We start from the raw sequence: 17307 nt of genomic DNA, 5'->3' as shown, positions 1-17307 counted from the left end.
AAGAAATCAGAATTATACTTTAAAACACTCTAAACCAAGCAGGGAGCATGTCTTCAGCCTTTTAATATTATACAACCAGAGAAACTCATGCTAAGAATTGCAGCATCTCAATCTGCTATTGGTTTTTATCTAAATGCAATTGTTTCCAAGTCAAATAATGCTGATGCACAATATCTTATAGCCGCTAGCTGCAGCACAGAATGCAAACACAAAGCCACAAAGACTTCCTGACAAGAACATGGACAGAATGTTATTTTCAGTCAATGATGGGAGACCTCAGAAATGCAGAAAATGAGATACTGTTCTTCCACTGTTACCTACGTGAACAGTCTGCACAGATCCGTCAGAGTCAGACACTGGCAGAATCAAGCTGACAACACCAGATGGTTTTCATTTCAGACACTTAAAGGTTTTTGCATGTTTTCGCCATTTTTTCTATTCATTTCACTACCGTATGAAAATTAATTAAAACATATTATTTAATGTTATTTTACGTGTGTTGTAATGAAGTTGTGGGTTGAATGATTGTCTCGGCACAAAAGTAAATATAGTGTGACCAATATTTGCAGAAGTTCGTCTGTACTGGCTTGTAATCATAAATGGGAAAACAAATAAAGTCAGGTGATGTTGACAAAATATGACAAGCTCAATGAGGTGGCACTCCGGCTGAGATTGTAACAGAAACTGACAGACGGAGTGAGAAATTGAGGTACGAGTGGTGAGAGTTGTATCGGAAAAACAATTCACACTAACTGCATGGAAGGAAATGGCCAATATAAGAATCCACATTGACTCCACATCCCCATGTTGAGAAATAAAACGGCAAAACCACACAACTATTGAAACCAGGAATGATGCTCATAGATGCAGGTGAAGAGGCACCATTCCTGACTTGATGAGTCAGAAATAAAAACACCAATCATTTAAACATCATCTTCTGTCTACATTTTAAATTCTCCACCACATGAAACCGCTCATCTGTCTCTGTCTGGTGAAAGCCACGTGTCTCCGAAACTTAACAAAAACATAAAATAGATTTTGAATTTTTTTGCTAGGTTTTCACCAGACAAGCACAATCAAAACAAACACACAGTCGGTCAAAAATGGACCTTTGACCTCTCGCCCAGACAGTGGATGTACAGGGAGCATACTTTGGACCTGAGTAAAGCCCTGAAGAACCAGGGAACAGAGACCACAAGCATCTGGATCTTGAGGAAGAGGGAGGGCAGCACATTGACCCGGACCTGCCGCTGCAGACTCCTTAACAGAGACAACACCAGCAGCATCTTCCACAGATGGACAAATGGATGAGATGTGTGGATGGATGGTTATGGAAATCAATGCATGTAAGCAGAGAGAGCAAGCATTTAAGGATGGGAGAACGACAGACGTTGGAGGCCAAATGAATTACTGGAGCTAATGCGTGACGGAGGAGCATTAGAGCTGGGGTTTTGCTTACCTCTTTCAGACGCTCCATGTCTTTGAGGTAGAATCCAATGTAAAAAAGGCTGAGATAAGAATTTACAAACTGAAACTGCAAGAGAAAAAATGCTATTAAGGAAAAGTTGCGCAGAAAGGACTGTTTAAAAAAAAGAGACATTAAATTACTTAGATAAGATGTAATGAAAAGCAACTCACAAGAACCATTTTGATGATGAGATTTTTCTCATAGGCACTCTGGAGTCTATAGTTTTCTGTAGAAAAACAAGACAAATCATCCCTTATCCTGTATAAAAAATGGAATACACTGTACTGTAAAATTGTAATTCAGCTAATTACAGCTTTCACGGTATTTTGGTTTTCTGTAAATTGGTTTTGTGTTGCAAGTCTGCTGCATGTTTCTTGTATGTAATTTTTTTATGCTGCTTGTTTTAACTTTTTGCTGTTTTGTTTTTAGTTTTTTTGTATATCAAACTTTAAACTGGGCATACACTATACGATTTGAGCCAATTTCTGACCCAAGTTTTGAGCCGCACAACTCATAATCTGACAGAATTTCAGCTTTGTGGAAAGTCGTTTCCCTTGCAGCGTAAACAGGGAGGCGAGGACCGACCAACTGCTGCCACCAGCTGTTGGATGTCTGGATGAATTTTTGACATGTCAGATATTTTGGCCAGCCGTTTTTTTAGCACTCGATCAATTGTACAGCTAGTTTGTTGGTGTTGCTTACGTTCTAACTTATGTGTGAGAGATCGAGAGAAAGAGAGAGGGGGGGTGGATCCAGAGAAGGAAGGGAATCAAAACCAGGACTGACTGTTTTTTGCAAAAGTGGACTTTTATGGGTTTTTTTGGGATGTCTGTCTCGATATTATTGTGAATCGTTCCAAACTAGCAAACAAACTTCTGCCTGTCCGCAGTCCTGGAGCTTGTAAATCTTTGTCTTTATTTACAATCATTGCTAGTCAGGACAGTCCACAGAGACCGACAGGCTGTTTTATTTTCCAGTTTACAAGTACAGTGCAAGCACTCAGGTTGTGGTTTGAAAATTGGACCACACGTTGTCTGCACATAAATCTTGAGCTTTGGTTTTACAACAGAGATGACTTGCTCGTACAGTGGGAGTTGGAATTAAACAACAACATTTCTAAAAACAGGCTGAACTCGTACAGTGTATGCCCATTTTTAGGCTGCTGTTTTGACTCCCTACCAGAGGAGATGTTGGATCTCAATGAGAATATTCCTGGTAAAATAAAGGTAAAAAACAATACTAAAAATCAAAGAGGAGTGTTAAAGAATGTTAGAAGAAGCATTTTTATTTGACGCTCTGCTCGCGGCGTGAATGTAGATCAGAAAAATCTGGAAGATGGACTCTCACCCATGTCATTGAGCCAGCAGGCGATTTTCCTGTACACCTCGTCACATGCAGTCACAGTGATAGCCAGCATGATTTTGGGGATGAAGCGAGCTAACCGAGGCATTTCCTTGATCCCCATCACAAACTCCTGCAGAGACACAATCACGGCTCTTTACTTGTCACAGCCATCAAAAAATGTTGACGCTTACCAGGCTTGCTGCATCATTACATCCACCGTTAAAATGAATTCAACGAAACTAAAGACTGAGGAGGAGTGAGGAGAATTTTTTTATCCAAAACTATTATTGCGACATTTATACAAGCGGATCTAAAACATAGATGCTGACAGATGACTGACCTGCAGCTCAAAGCAGATGAGCATGACCAGGAAGACAAAGCAGAGACAGAGGAGACAGATGGGCAAGCTGACCAGCCACCTGAATACACGCCTCCGCCACGGAGGGTAGTAAAACTCCTCACATCCTGTTATGGGACTGCAGCGCTTTACTCCCTGCCAAGAGAGAGAGAAAGAGCATGAAACGGCCCGAAAGAAGAGAGAAGAGAAGAAGATGGAAGGAGTGAGGGTTTTTGTTTCTCTCACTCGGAACTGAGGCCGCGGTTCCTCCAGGGATTCAGACGGCGTATCCAGTGTTCCCCACTTGAATGCCAGCTCAGCCCCCCTCCTCTTCCACCGCTCCAGAAACAGAGTGGCCCACACCACGTTGAACAGTGCAAACACCACACAGCAGATGTCACGGCTCGTCTGAAACATACCAAAAACACAAACGGGCAGACTATGATGACCATTTTCTCAACTGCGTGATTTAAGTTGTTCTAGGCTATAACAGCTTCTCTCTTCACCTGATCTGACTCAGTGAGCATCCACAGCACGAAGCCGATCACAGCAGGATATAACATAGAAGTGGTGTAAAATCCCAGCCAGGCAAAATACATGGCAATCTTCACGCCAAAGTAGTCACAGATGTCATCTGTAAAAAATAACAGTGAAGAAGAAGGATAATATGACACAGTTATAATGACTGTTAGACAGCGATGGAAGAAGTATTTAAGTAAAAGTAGCAATACCACCTTGCAGAAATACTCTTTTCCAAGTAAATGTACTGAAGTACAAAAGTATTAGCACCAAAATATACTTAAAGTACAAAAAGTAAAAGTACTCTCTGTGCAGAATGGCCAGTTTCACAATAATACAAACATGACTGGATTGTAATTACTGATGCAAAAATGTCTTCATCACCTAAATGTTGCAGCTGGTAAAGGTGGCACTCATTTTAATTATTTTATATACAGCTGGCTACCTTAACATATGACAATATCTTATCATGTATCAGTTGATTTATATTTTGCATTAACATTATGAATCCACAAGGTAACTAATAACTTAACCCGTCAAAAAATTGAAGGTGTTTCCCATATATTTCTGTGTTAATTTATTCCTCTTATCCACAATATTGTTTCCAGTAGATTTTATTTCCAAAGTCTAGTTTTGACTTTTTTTTTTTCAGTTCACTGAAATGTTTAGTTTTAGTTAACTATGTTAACTTTGCTTTCTTGTGGTGTTACTTTTGTGTTATGTATACAGATATCTATGTAATTCTATTCTTCCACTGACCTAGGGGCTGTTTTTCACAAACTGCCTGAACCCAAGACTTCATCAGCTGACTGAGGATCCTCTGCTCATGGAGAGGAAATACCTGCTGGATCACACCTCGCGCACTCAGCTCTGGGACTGCAGAGAAAAAAAAAAGCAAAAAGTAAGTTAAAATTTCTGTACTTTAAATTTGGGAGAGATAGGAACATAGAAACATAGGAGATGATAAACTATCTGCTACAGTAAACCATCAAATCCATCACAATTAAGCCTCTAATAATTTTAAACCCAAAGCAACTGAGGGATTATTTCCAAAGCCTGCCAAAGAACTGCCTTCTCTTTAATGAAGACAAATATCACAGCCCGTTTAGCAACACCATGCCTATAAATGATGCAGCTTACTGATTGGCTGGCCCTCCAGAAAGTTGATATTATGGAGCACCTCCCCATGTTTGGCACGTAGATTGTCCAGCCAGTATTTAATGATGCTCTGCCTCTCCTGCAGCGAACATGAGGAAGGGAAAGTAAAATCAGGTGATGCCACAACAGCAGGTTTACATGCATATGTGTGTGATTGTGTGCTCGCTGACACTGACCTGTGAAGTAAAGAAACACAGCTCGCTCTCGATGTTCTCGTAGATGTAGTCCTCCTCACAGGAGAAATTTCGTGTTCCTCCACCAAACTCGGGCTTCACCGCTTTCCTCAGTCCCATCTCCTCAGCACCTCGCAACAAACTGAAGGACCACAAAGAGTATAATGTGCCTAACAGAGTATTATATCGTCTTCTCGCAGTATGATTGTTGAACGTTGGTGCAAAACGTTTAATTTTTAATAACCTTGTTCTTTCACAATGAGGGACGCGTACCTAAAGATCCACACGCACCAAACCAACATCAAAGCCACAAAGCAGACTGATGCATGTGTGAACTTGAACACACTGCAAAGACTACAATCAACGACCAACCAGTACGTACATTATATGCATGCGCGAATGGAAATACTCGCCATAACAACACATGGTGGAATTAGGTAATTGCCAAAGCAAAGATATTTACCCTGCACCAGTGACAATAACACAAACCATCAGGAAACATTTCTGCTAAAGATCTCAGTGGCTAAAGAAAAACAATCGGACCTTATAAAACCAGTTTGTTCGATTTTACTCCCTCTTGCTTTAGCTCGTTTTTCACGTTCCTTACTTCTGTTTCTCTTCTTGCGCTCTGACCTGAACAGCCAATCAGAGTGATTCCATTTTCCAATGTGCTGTGGCGTCACGGACACGAATTCAACATGCCAAACTGGCAGAAATAAAGCTGAAAACGGTCGATGAGGTCCAGCTGTGCAGGACATACCACAGCAACTAGGGTGACAGAAGCTCACCAAGCGTCAGGATCTGAAAAACCTGACATTTCCTTTATAATGTTCTTTTTTATCAACAATAATTTGCTAATTGATTAAGTAATTTATTCAGCAAAAATGCCAGATCTTCTGTAGGTCCAGCTGCGTAACTGTAGGATTTGCTCCTTTTCTCTGTTGTAAATCACAATTAATTAAATCCTTTTGGCTCTTGAACTGTTACAAGCAATTGGAAGATTAAACTTTTTTGCTCTAGAAAATTGTCATCTTTCACAATTTTTGGACAGTTGACAGAATACAAATAGATGAAACAATAATGAAAATGATACTTAGTTGCAGTCCTATTGTGGATAGCTCAACAAATTTCAACGAAACTCCATTTAGGCTGCATAAACAAACATTTTACTGGAAATGACCACAGTGAATTTGGCAAGTTTTTTAATGGGATTACAAAAAACAACCGCAAACAATAACATTAGCAGAGATGGATTGTCCTTCATAGTGTTAAAGTCATGTGAACTCTCCTCTAATGCTTTAACCTCATCAATCTCTCTCATCATCTCATTTCCCATCAGCCCTTCCTCTACGTCGCCACTCTTTCTCCCTCCTCCTCCTTTCCACTCTGTCTACTCTCCCCTCCTCTTTCCAGCCACCTTTCTCTCTTCATCCTTTTATCTCCCAGTCCTCTCCTTTGCCCCCCCCCCCCCCCTTCCTTTATCCCATCATCCCCTTCTCCTCTTCCTTCTGTCCTTCCCGACGGCTTTGTGCTGAAATCGTAGTAACAATGCAGCACTACGCCCTCTGTTCCCTCCAGGCAGGCAGCTCACCTCTGCTTGTCACATGTACATGTATCTATAGTTTATACACACACATACAGGAGCACAGCGTAGGTGGGCCTGTAACATCCATCCATCATGCAGCTCCGGGCACTTTGCAGAGCAGTCCAGTGAAGTACGCTCAGCACCATGATGGATTACAGCAGAAATGTGAGGTGTAAGCTTCTGTATCACCGCTGAATACTGCTTAGTGTGCAGCATCATCACAATAAAGGTCCTTGTCTAAGAAAAAAAGGGCTGTATCTATTTAAACCAACTGTTTAGTAATCGAAGCCAATGACTGCAAGGCCTTTCAGAGGTGCGCAGCTCCTGCTGCTGCCAGGAATCCTGATGAGAATCCCCCCTTTTAATTAATCAGAAACATTATTGCCTTTTACACTCTTTCTCCCAAATACAAGGAGTCTTAATTTAGAGACATAGTCAAAGGGAATGCGTGGACGAAGCTAACCTTGTATAAGAACAGAATACTGCTGAGGGAGAGCACTGCACGTACGGTTTATGCTAATATAGCAAATATCTATCAGACGTAATGTAGAAGCTCAGCAGAACAGGACAGCATGCTATAAAATTGCCCAGTCAGAGCTGTGAAATGAGTAATGGTTGGTATGTCAGCTATGAAAAGGGGAGGAGGAGGAGGACATTTACTGTACGTCTCACTGAGTATGTTAATTGCATCAATTGCACTTTCTGCCAGGGGTTGTTGTGTCTTTCAAAGCTAAATTTTAGAAAAACTGCCATAGTGAAAAGAACAAAGCGCCATCAGAACAGCAAAATCTGTATTTGTATTTATCAAAAGCCCTGCAACATGCAACATCATAGCACTACATTTTGTGCAGTCTTGGTAAAGGAGTTAACATTTGCCTATATCAGAAAAAAAGTGCTTGCAGGATTCTTTAGGCGAGTGTTACTCAATCTATAGCCTGCAGGCCAAATCTAGTCCGTGATAGGATGCCAGGTCTCCCCAACCATTTTAAGACCACAATAAAGTTAAAGTGAAATAGATTGGGGATTTTTTTATACTGTTAATGTAAACAAGGTACCATAGTTTATTAAAAAAACATCTAGATAGAGCTTGTTTATTGATAACTGTGCCAGGGAAGGATCCCCCCCTCCCAAAAACAGAGGTCGTCAAATCCCAGAAACACCCCTGCATACACCTGACCTGAAAACTGTAAACAGTTAAAAAAAAAAGGTTATTATTTTTAAAAATCAATACATTTTCACAAAACAAAATATCATGATACTTAAGTGTGTTTATGTCTTTTTTTACAACCCTACTTTATGCTTAAATTGCTTTCCAAGTTATAAATGTAGATTTTCTAAAAAAAAAAAAAAAAAAGCACAAATAACAGCACCGAATCTGTGACCCCAGCTGTTTTGATCTCCTAACCAGATTTTTTACACTGGTAACCCCTCTCTTTAAACACAAACACGAAGCAGAAAGAGCAGTGCCATTTCAGTTGACAGAATGATATAAAACAAGCAAAGTTGACAAAAAGCACGCCAGGAGCTCTCAGCCAATGTTCTCACATAGGAGGAGATGAAAGGAAAATTCTCACCGCTTTAGTATGTAAAGAGAATGACTGTTCAAGGTTAGTTTGAGAGGATGAGATACTTTCTGGGTTATTACTTCTATCACATGAAATGTAGGTCAATGTATCTAACAGCAGGTACGTGTGCAGAGAGAGAGGAGAGTGCACTTCATGTCACACAGCAATCATTTTCCTTGAGCATTTCATCTAAAACCCACTGGCACACATTCAGAAAGCACTCTCTCCATCCTCCTACTACATTAACCTCCCTGTTGTTTTCTCTTTGTCTTTCTGCTTCACTCCCTTCTCTGTTTCTCTTGTTCTCTCTTTGCATCTGTCTCTATCAGGCTCTCTTTCTTCATTACTCACGGCCATCTGTCTATTCCCATTCCATTCATCGGTAAAAGGTTTGGTTGAGACTCTGAGGGTTTTTCTTTTTTTTCGAGGAGCTCGTTGTCAAATGCACAGTCAGCAAAAGGACTCTCCATTTGTCAAGAGGTGAAATGCAGTATGGAACAGCGAGTGCCACCCTGATCTCCTGGATTATATTTCTCAAATGACCCTGTGCTTATTCCCAACTGCCCTAAAGATATTTTCAAAGCGAGAGACTTTGTCTGTGCAGTGTAATCAGAGCGAATACAATCTATACTGTTTAGTCTGACTACAACCTTCTGCGAAACTTTAAATAACCTGCAGCCAGAGGCAGAGCAGCGGTGCTGATACAGGAAACCAGGCATCACTAATGATTCGCTGTGTATGAGCTAAACTGCTGTGCCTACTATAGCTGCAGCTAAATATAATACCACAGTAAATGAAGGGACAATTTTACACCAGCACAGAACTGCAGGGATATTTTTGTCATTAACATCCCAACTCCAGTTGCTTTAAAAATAACTAAATAAACTAAACCTCAAACTACCAGAGGAAGCAGTGATATATACTGTATTATTCATCTGGCAGTTTGTTCATTTCCTGTCTCTGTCGAGAAAGTCACCGCGGTGTTTTCTTGTCTGGTCTGTTTTCTTTCTACAGTGACTAATTCACACAGCTACAATAACAAGAACAGTAACAGCACTCTGTACCTGTAACATGACAGCAAGAATGAAATTACACAGAAGGCTTGTATACAGATTTGTTCCTCAGCAAAGTTGGAAAATTGTTCAGTTAAAGAAAGTATCTTCATAAATGTGGTAAAATTCAATAGAGCTTGAAGTAATAATATGAAATTAGGGAAACACGGTATTCATTTACATTCTTGCCAAGAGTTTGATGAGAGGACCGATGTACCACTCTCATATCCGAGGGTGTAGGTTTCAATTCAGCATTGGAGGAGACACATATGCAATGTGTGCATATCTGTATGCGAAATATGAAAGAACAGAAGCCAAGTTGGAAGTTTTTGTAGAGATTAAAGAAATAAATAATTTGTCAAATAGTGAGTTTTAGGCCGAGTTTGTTAACTGCAGTAAGAGCTGAGCCGAACAGCATCGGAACACATTGATTTTTAGCGTGTACTGTTTTATCATGTATTAGCATGTGCTAGGCAAACAGCCCCTCTGCGACAAGCTGAACAGAAATTGTGATTTGTAACATGAAATTGCTTTATTTAGTGTTTTTACCTGTTTAAATTACCCGGTCCATTTGTTTTACAGAGGAAGAAACCTCTGTGAATAATTTTGTTCCTGGTAAAAAACCTCCTGAACAGTGAACTCTGAAGTAATTCTAATTAGAAGAAGTTTCAGATGTTAGCAATCTGTAGTCTTCACAGCTAGATGCCACTAAATCCCCCTAAATCCCATTAAATCTTGCACACTAAACCTTTAAATGAGAGTCAGTACATGCCAGTGACCCTTGGCTGTCAAATGGAGGTCAAAACTATTTGGCAAATTAGTCTGTCGACAGAAAATTAACTGGTGACAATTTTGGCTAATTAATCATTGTTTTGAGTCATTTATCAGGTAAAAATTACAAACAAACTTGTTCAGGCTTGTCCAATATGAATATTTTCTGCTTTCTCTGTTTTGTGGCATTTTATAGACAAAAGAAATTATCAATAATGAAAATTTTCTTCAGATAAATCCATGCTGTCAATAAAAAGCACACACGAAATGAATGACTAAATACACTCCTACAAAAATGCGTTGCTAACAATAGACAACCTTTATGATAGTCCTTACTTTTCATATGTAGCAGTGACAAAGAATGCGTAGACTCGTGTGTGCTTGTGATGTCGTATTTGGATGATGAGCTCTGGGATTCCCAGCCGGATGTGGTTCAGTAGCCATAGCAACGTGTGGTCATCTGTAGTGTCTGTGGCAGGAAATGAAAAACAGAAATACATTTTCAACCGTACCCACGCATCACTGTACACGGAGCTGCCGGGAGTACTCCCACAGTCTTATACTATTTATTGCTGAGCAGCAGCTGGAGGTTAAGAGTCGTACTAACAAACACTTGAGAATGACTCTTCTTCTCTGCTTTCTTAGTTGGTCATAAAAAGGTTTCTTCGACCTTCAGGCTATGGCTTAGAAAGTTAAATGAGGTAGAATGATCAATGTAACAGTCACGAACCTCATCTTTACTATCAGCAGTATGTAACTGTATTGATTCCTGCTGTTTCAGAGACTATTCTCTGCTGCTCAGTGGTAGGCTGGGATCTCTGTGTTCTTTAAAAGGCAAATAATAGTCTAAAATGAATTGAAATGGGATGAACAAAAAGGAATAAAAGAAAATTGTTTTCTTCCTTTCCTGGAGAATATCAGCATAAATTTACAGCTTGGTATTTATAGCACTATTTCAGAATTAAATTATGGATTAAAATCACATTTTGAATTTTTTTTTTTTGGAGCGGCAGTGAAAGCTGGTGCGTTGAAATAAAATTAAATGAAATAAAATTTTTGTTATCACATAATGAAAATGTGTGTGCTCTTGTACTTTTATGTGAGGACCAGTATCTGGATCTTTAAAATGAAGACACTGTAAAGTTAGGACATTACAGTCCATCCTTACTCTTTCAAAGGGCCATTTGAGGGTTAAGACTTGGTGTTATGGTTTAGTAGATATGAAATTATTAGCTGATTAGACAGAAGATAATTTGGCAGTTATTTTGTATAATGTATAAACTGTTTGAGTCACCTTTTTAAGCAAAAATACCAAACATTTTCTGGTTCCAGGTTCTCAAAAGTGAGGATTTGCTGCTTTTCTTTGTCTCATATGATAGTATATTGAATATCTTTTTTTGTTTTGCACAGTTAATTGTACAAAACAAACAATCTGAATTTATTACTTTGGGAAAATGATAAATATCTGTTAGTTGCCCATACCTATAGGTGAGGGATGACCTGAGGCATGTTGTTGAGATGGTGAAGGTCAGGAATATTTCACAAACAAAATGATCACTGATATATCAATTCCTCTCCTTGTGTTACATTGACTTTGTGAAGACATTCGTTGTTTTTTACTTGTATGCCTCCACACTGAACAAGAATCAGAAAACCAAAAACTTCTTATGAATTTGAGTAAAAGGGAGCCGCATTCAAAAACAGCAAAACTATATCAAAACATCAGTTTACAAACTCTTACACAACTAATGCACTATAATCCAAGTCTCATATATATCGAGTCCTATGCTTAGTACTTGCCATAATCATTGATTTTAACTAAAACACCGTAGCATTTAAACGGTTGAGCAAGTGTGTTCATTTTAACTGTGCTCATGTATTTCATTGCGCACCGTTGACTTCAAACTTACCTGCTTGCTCAGGCATATTATTCATCTGTGAGTTAAACTGTTTAACCGAAAGTTTTTTTAAATAATAACCCTCAGTGGAAATGCATGTGTTTGGGAAGTACTGATCATATGACTAGATAAATGAGACATGGATTACACTGCACGAATTGTGTCGAGTTCTGTAATCAATAGTTCTGATATGGTTTTGCTGTTGTTAAACTTGGTCTCACATGACTTCAGTCCATTTTTCTGCATTTTTGGGTTCTTTGTTTTCCATGAAAGAAAAACAGTTTTCTTCAGGATTTCAAAGTAAAACGTGGTGACTGAAAAGGTGGTTAATTGATAAATAAATGATAATTTCGTGGGTGAAGTATTGCTTTAAGGTAAGCGTTGCATTATGTCAACGAGGTTCCTCACAAAAATAGAACTACAAACGTAAGCATGTGTGAGCACCTGACCTGCAAATGTCATGAGGACGTCACAGTTCTCCGTGGGCACCGTCTTCATCCAAGACTTATGAGACATGATGTGTCTCCCAGCCTGCAGCAGCCGCTTTCCAAACAACTTATCTGAGAGACAGACAGACAGAGGGGGACAGGAAGAGAGAGAGACAGTCACCTTTTCAAAGTGAAACAGTGTAAGGAGCAATGACATTTCTAACATTCTCGGCAACCCCCCTCCAAAACTCTTACCCTGCTGCCCCAACACACACACAGACACACAAAAAAATGGACCTTCTTGACAGGAACGATTTAAATGTCACGCTGCCCCTTTGCCTCACAACATGAGACTGACAGAGCTCATCCTGCCCTGCCAAGACCAGAGGCCACACATTGTCCACACTCTCTGAATTGTTCCATACGCACACAGACACTCCTTTCAGTCAACTCAACACGTGGACGTGCGGCTATCTTTCACTCTTGTCGTATGTCCTAAGTGTCGTGGACACCCACATCGGCGTTGCATAATAAAAGAACACGGTATGTAGAGATTTTGGGGTTACCTTATCTCTATCCCTGAAGTTACCAGTGCACCACAAATAGCTCTCCTGCAGCCAAACAGTTATGTCACATCACAACACAGTCGCCTTTAATGCAGCATTTTCTAAAGGAAAATACCACACCATATATATTTCTTCTAGGCTGAACAGACACTGTTTCATCTTGGAAACATTTTTAGATTAACAGCAGTCCAGTCTCAAATGAAACTTATCTTTGGCACCTCATTTATCTGTCATTGACCCACTAGATTCTCATATTCCCACTGATATATTCATCAGATGGCCAGCAGTGCCAAGCGACTCTGTAACCAGTTTAACCCCAGTCACTGCTCAGTTGTCAGAGGACAGTTTGTGAAAATCATTTCCCGGGTCCTGAATAATAATGACAGCAGCCTGGAGAGAATGCCCGTCCAACAACACCATGATCACTGAGGCATGGAGTGTCAGAGAAGTGGGGCACTTTCCAGAGATTACACACAGGCAAGTTTAGTATTGCAACATTTATCCAAGATTATTTGCTTATCCTTATGTATTTGAAAGCCAAAATATGAAAGCTGCATATCATCTTAAACACGTACATCCTATCCAACTATTTTGCTCTCATGGTTACAAAAGTGAATGCACACACATGCACTCTTACAAAGGTCAAGGTCATAGCAGGCTGTAAATTTAACCATGATATCACCACCAAGAGCATGACGCTTTAAATCACACTGTAGCTCTTACTGTTCTGTGGATCCAATAAACACCTGTCACATAAAAACGTCATTGTGCTGCTGGTTGGTGTGTCCCTCTCATTCCTGGAACAGAGGGACACACAGAGTGTCTTCCCAGAAACAAGCCTCATGGTCTTTTCTAAAGACTATATTTGCTTTTTGTGTTTACAGTAGGCTACTTTCACAGTAAGCGCTGCTCCAACATGTAGTGTGCTGGCATAGGTCCTGCTATTACAGCTGCCCTAATCAATATTTTTATATAACCAATGGGGCAAATTATTACATGTAATTAGGTTAGGTTAGAAATGATTAGAATTACCTAAAGGACAGGTCTCAGTAATCTATAGTGCTTTATTAGAACACACACACAACCTCCGATGAGTTGGAATAAAATCTGCTTCGAATCATCAATAGATTGGACTAGAGTTCGGTGAAATGTATCCTGTTCTTCACAAAGCTTAAATCATAAATTAACAAATCTCAATTTTATTTACAAAACATATGTGACCCCAAAGCGACGATATATAATGAATATTTCTATTTCTCCAAATTGTACCCTGTGTGATTTAAATCAGTTAGGGACTTTCTTGCATATCATGTGGGAGTGTCCTTTAGTTAAAATTTTTTGGGAACAAATTACAAATCATCTATGTGGAACTTTGGGTGTAAAAACGGGTGATTGTTCTCCAGTATGTCTGCTGCTCAATAATTATTCAAAATAGACCTTTAACTGTACTCAAAGGCTCCTATGGTTATCTGCATGCACTGCTGCTAAAAAGATGTTGGTGGTCCGGTGGCAACCACCACACAATCTTTCTGTTCAACAGTGGATTTATTCTTTAATTGAGATTTTATCTCTGGAGCTCTCTGTTGCTAGGATGGATGGTGCTGGACATGGTATGCTTGATGCAAGGGAGGAGGCACTCAGCTTAGCTAGAAATATGCTTTTCTTCACACTTTGGTGCTTAAAGCACCAGAAGCCGAGTGCCATCCGTTATATTAAAGAGAAGGCAGACATCTTTACGCCGGATATCTCCAGCACTCGGCAAATCATAGCAAAACAATTGAGATGAATAAATAGCACTACAGGTAAGAGGAATAATATGTAGTTTGATTTGAGGTTGAACTGTTCCTTTAAGAGCCAGATATTTCCCTCAGGAGTTTGTGGAGACCAAACCGGAGCCACAGTAAAAGAGGAGCGAAATTTGACAAGAAGCACGACCCAAAATTAATGCAAATGTTGTCTGCCTGCTGGATAAGCAGATATTAATAGGCAATAGGCAGTTCACAGCTCACAAATCAACCAAGACAATTTTATTTTGTGATGATGTGTTAGTGCTGTGTTTTGCTGCTCCTAAATGAAAAAAACCCAGCTTAAATATTTGCCTCAAAACCCATTTGTGTAAATTTGCTTAATAGCTTTTTTGGGCCTCAGATATTGCATTACTCCAGACTAAATGAGAAATTAATATTTTAGCATCTTCTTTAACTCAGTTTTTATTGTTTAGTCTGTGGCAAAGTTATAGTACTGCTGTTAATAATATTTATTATACTTTTTTTGTGATTTTGATATACTGTTTTATAATCCGTTTTTAGCATTCCTATCTCCCCATCTTGTCGTTCTTTTTGTTCCCTAGGTCGTCTGTGGAAAACACCTTCACCTAAAGATTTAATATAAATTAAAAAAAAGTACAAAAATGAAGTAGAGCCATTAGAGACATGGAGAGCTTGCTGGCAAAATAGCTTTTGGTAAATCTAAGGACTTGTCTACAAACTCTTAAAATTCAACCTAACTTATTTTGCAGAAAGGGATATTCCCTGTCAAGATAAATCAAAACGTATCAAAGTTACACCCTAGTAGCAGCTAACAGACACTGACCTAGAGGTAGCATTACTATTTAAAGGATCCCTCTTCAGTACTTACAAAGGGGTTCTGACAACTTAATCTGGTTCCACACCGCTCTTCCCCTCTGAAGAACATTTGCAAACATCATAACCGCCCGAACAGGAAACAGAGTGAGGTATTTCTGACTTTTTAATCTCGAGTGGTGCTCCTGGATACTGAAATCTGACTGGCCGCTCCACTGTGCTTAAGATGAAATGCTGCAGGCAGAGCTGCGACATGACAGCAATTCTAATGAGTCCTGTATTCATCGCTGAGGGCAACACACACACACGCACGCACGCACGCACGCACGCACGCACGCACACACACACACACACACACTCACTCTCTCTCTCTCTCTCTCTCTCTCCCTCCTGAAACAGCCAGCAGATTGGTTTCAGCACTTCCACAAAGCTTCAATTTATAAGCCCTGATTTTGAGCATGTGTTTAGGTGGTTTTCGTGCATTTGTGTGTTTGTTCCTCGGTCACACATGGACAGTTATTCATACATCGGCCATCGAGGCGTCACTGCACAGACTTGGCCAGTCTGACAGGTTTGTGTCTGCATGTGTTTTTGGACTATGCAAACAAACCACCTCTGAAGTGCCATGGAAAAGGTTTTTGTCACTCTGAGTGAAGTAGCTCCCTGAAAGCAGCACACCTGAGACCACAGCCAGCTGAGCAGAGCACTAGGTTGTTTAGCAACATGATCAGCACAACTTTTCTGGGTAACCATTAATTAAAACAAGGGTCAGATATTTGAGGTAAAGTTTTAAAGATAAAATTTGTAACTTTTTTTGCATTCAAATGTCTACTAACAACTAGACCAATGTTATTTTGTTGAGTTGCGTACTTACATTATCTCCAATGTTTCCAGCAATGTTCAAACCTAGGGAAATCTGTAATCAAAAATGGACCCAGTGCATGTTTGTTGGTTGATGTTGCCTGTCAGTGGCATCGTATTTCCTTTACGCATGCATCAGGGTTGTGGGTGTCTGCCAGAAGTTGTCCTGAATATCCTTTTTATCCAAAAAAGTGGTATAAGGGATAGTTGATTTTTTTTTTTTTACTGTATTACAAATCTGCATTTGAAACACATATATATTTATATCACCACTAATGTTTGTTGCTGCTTAAGAGAAGCAGAAACAGACAAATTATCAAATTTTAAGTTGATATGGCAATTAACAATGATTTTGCAATATTTTTGCTGATAATGCTATTTTTTAAACACATCCAAACAACATCAGCAATCATCTGGAATTCTGTTCCTGTACATGTCATTAATATAATCTGATATTCACTCTCTTTTAGCTCTGTTTTTGGTCTTCACAATCTCCTAGAGGAAATATCTGGTTCTTTAGATGCAAAATGCTCCATTATGTTGCTCTCTACCTGCGTCTGTCTGCTGTTTGGAGCTGGAGTTAGCAGAGCCTTTCTGATAAAAATGGTGACCTGCTGCGGCTGAAAAAACCTCATAGAGCTGGTGATAATTCTCTCATGGATTGTCACTTAAAAAAAAACCCAACTTATTTTTATTGCATGTATGCTACATGAATTCATTGAATACACAAAATATCAGGGACCTAGCTATCTTGATTATAAGTCAGTCCATTATTTATTATTCTGTCCCCCCTTTAAACTCATTTGTGTCTCATTGTCTCCATCACCCCCTCTGTTGACTGATTTAACAAGGGCAATCAATTGACACTGTTGACCTTTAACCAGTTCTACCTCATCATTGTACTTCATTAATTAAATAGGTGGCACAGATATTGTGTAAATGCATGTAAATAAGTGTTGGTTTTAGCAGTTAAATTACTGTTAAAGTTTAGTAAGAAGTT

The 17307-nt window shown here is 39.5% G+C and overlaps 1 protein-coding gene across 3 annotated transcripts in view; it reads right to left on the bottom strand.

The window, feature by feature from the left end:
• ano8b (anoctamin 8b) overlaps positions 1-17307 on the bottom strand; it is a 49732-nt gene that overhangs the window by 11518 nt on the left and 20907 nt on the right. Inside the window, exons 1-13 of one of the 3 annotated variants that reach the window (XM_042483989.1) lie at positions 15502-15597; positions 12320-12430; positions 10309-10441; positions 5003-5141; positions 4809-4905; positions 4428-4544; positions 3656-3783; positions 3396-3557; positions 3153-3305; positions 2816-2942; positions 1639-1694; positions 1460-1534; positions 1152-1286 (exon numbers count right to left, since the gene is read on the bottom strand). In XM_042483989.1, coding sequence (XP_042339923.1) covers positions 1152-1286; positions 1460-1534; positions 1639-1694; positions 2816-2942; positions 3153-3305; positions 3396-3557; positions 3656-3783; positions 4428-4544; positions 4809-4905; positions 5003-5141; positions 10309-10441; positions 12320-12430; positions 15502-15571 — 1503 coding nt within the window. In that variant the 5' untranslated portion in view covers positions 15572-15597. Of the gene's footprint in view, positions 1-1151; positions 1287-1459; positions 1535-1638; positions 1695-2815; positions 2943-3152; positions 3306-3395; positions 3558-3655; positions 3784-4427; positions 4545-4808; positions 4906-5002; positions 5142-10308; positions 10442-12319; positions 12431-15501; positions 15598-17307 lie in introns of those variants that run through there. The other 2 variants (XM_042483988.1, XM_042483990.1) reach the window with 2 other exon arrangements.

The sequence above is a fragment of the Plectropomus leopardus genome, chromosome 3 (genome assembly GCF_008729295.1).
Source record: "Plectropomus leopardus isolate mb chromosome 3, YSFRI_Pleo_2.0, whole genome shotgun sequence".
NCBI classification, from domain to species: domain Eukaryota; kingdom Metazoa; phylum Chordata; class Actinopteri; order Perciformes; family Serranidae; genus Plectropomus; species Plectropomus leopardus.
This window is presented reverse-complemented; position numbering and strand designations above follow the sequence as displayed.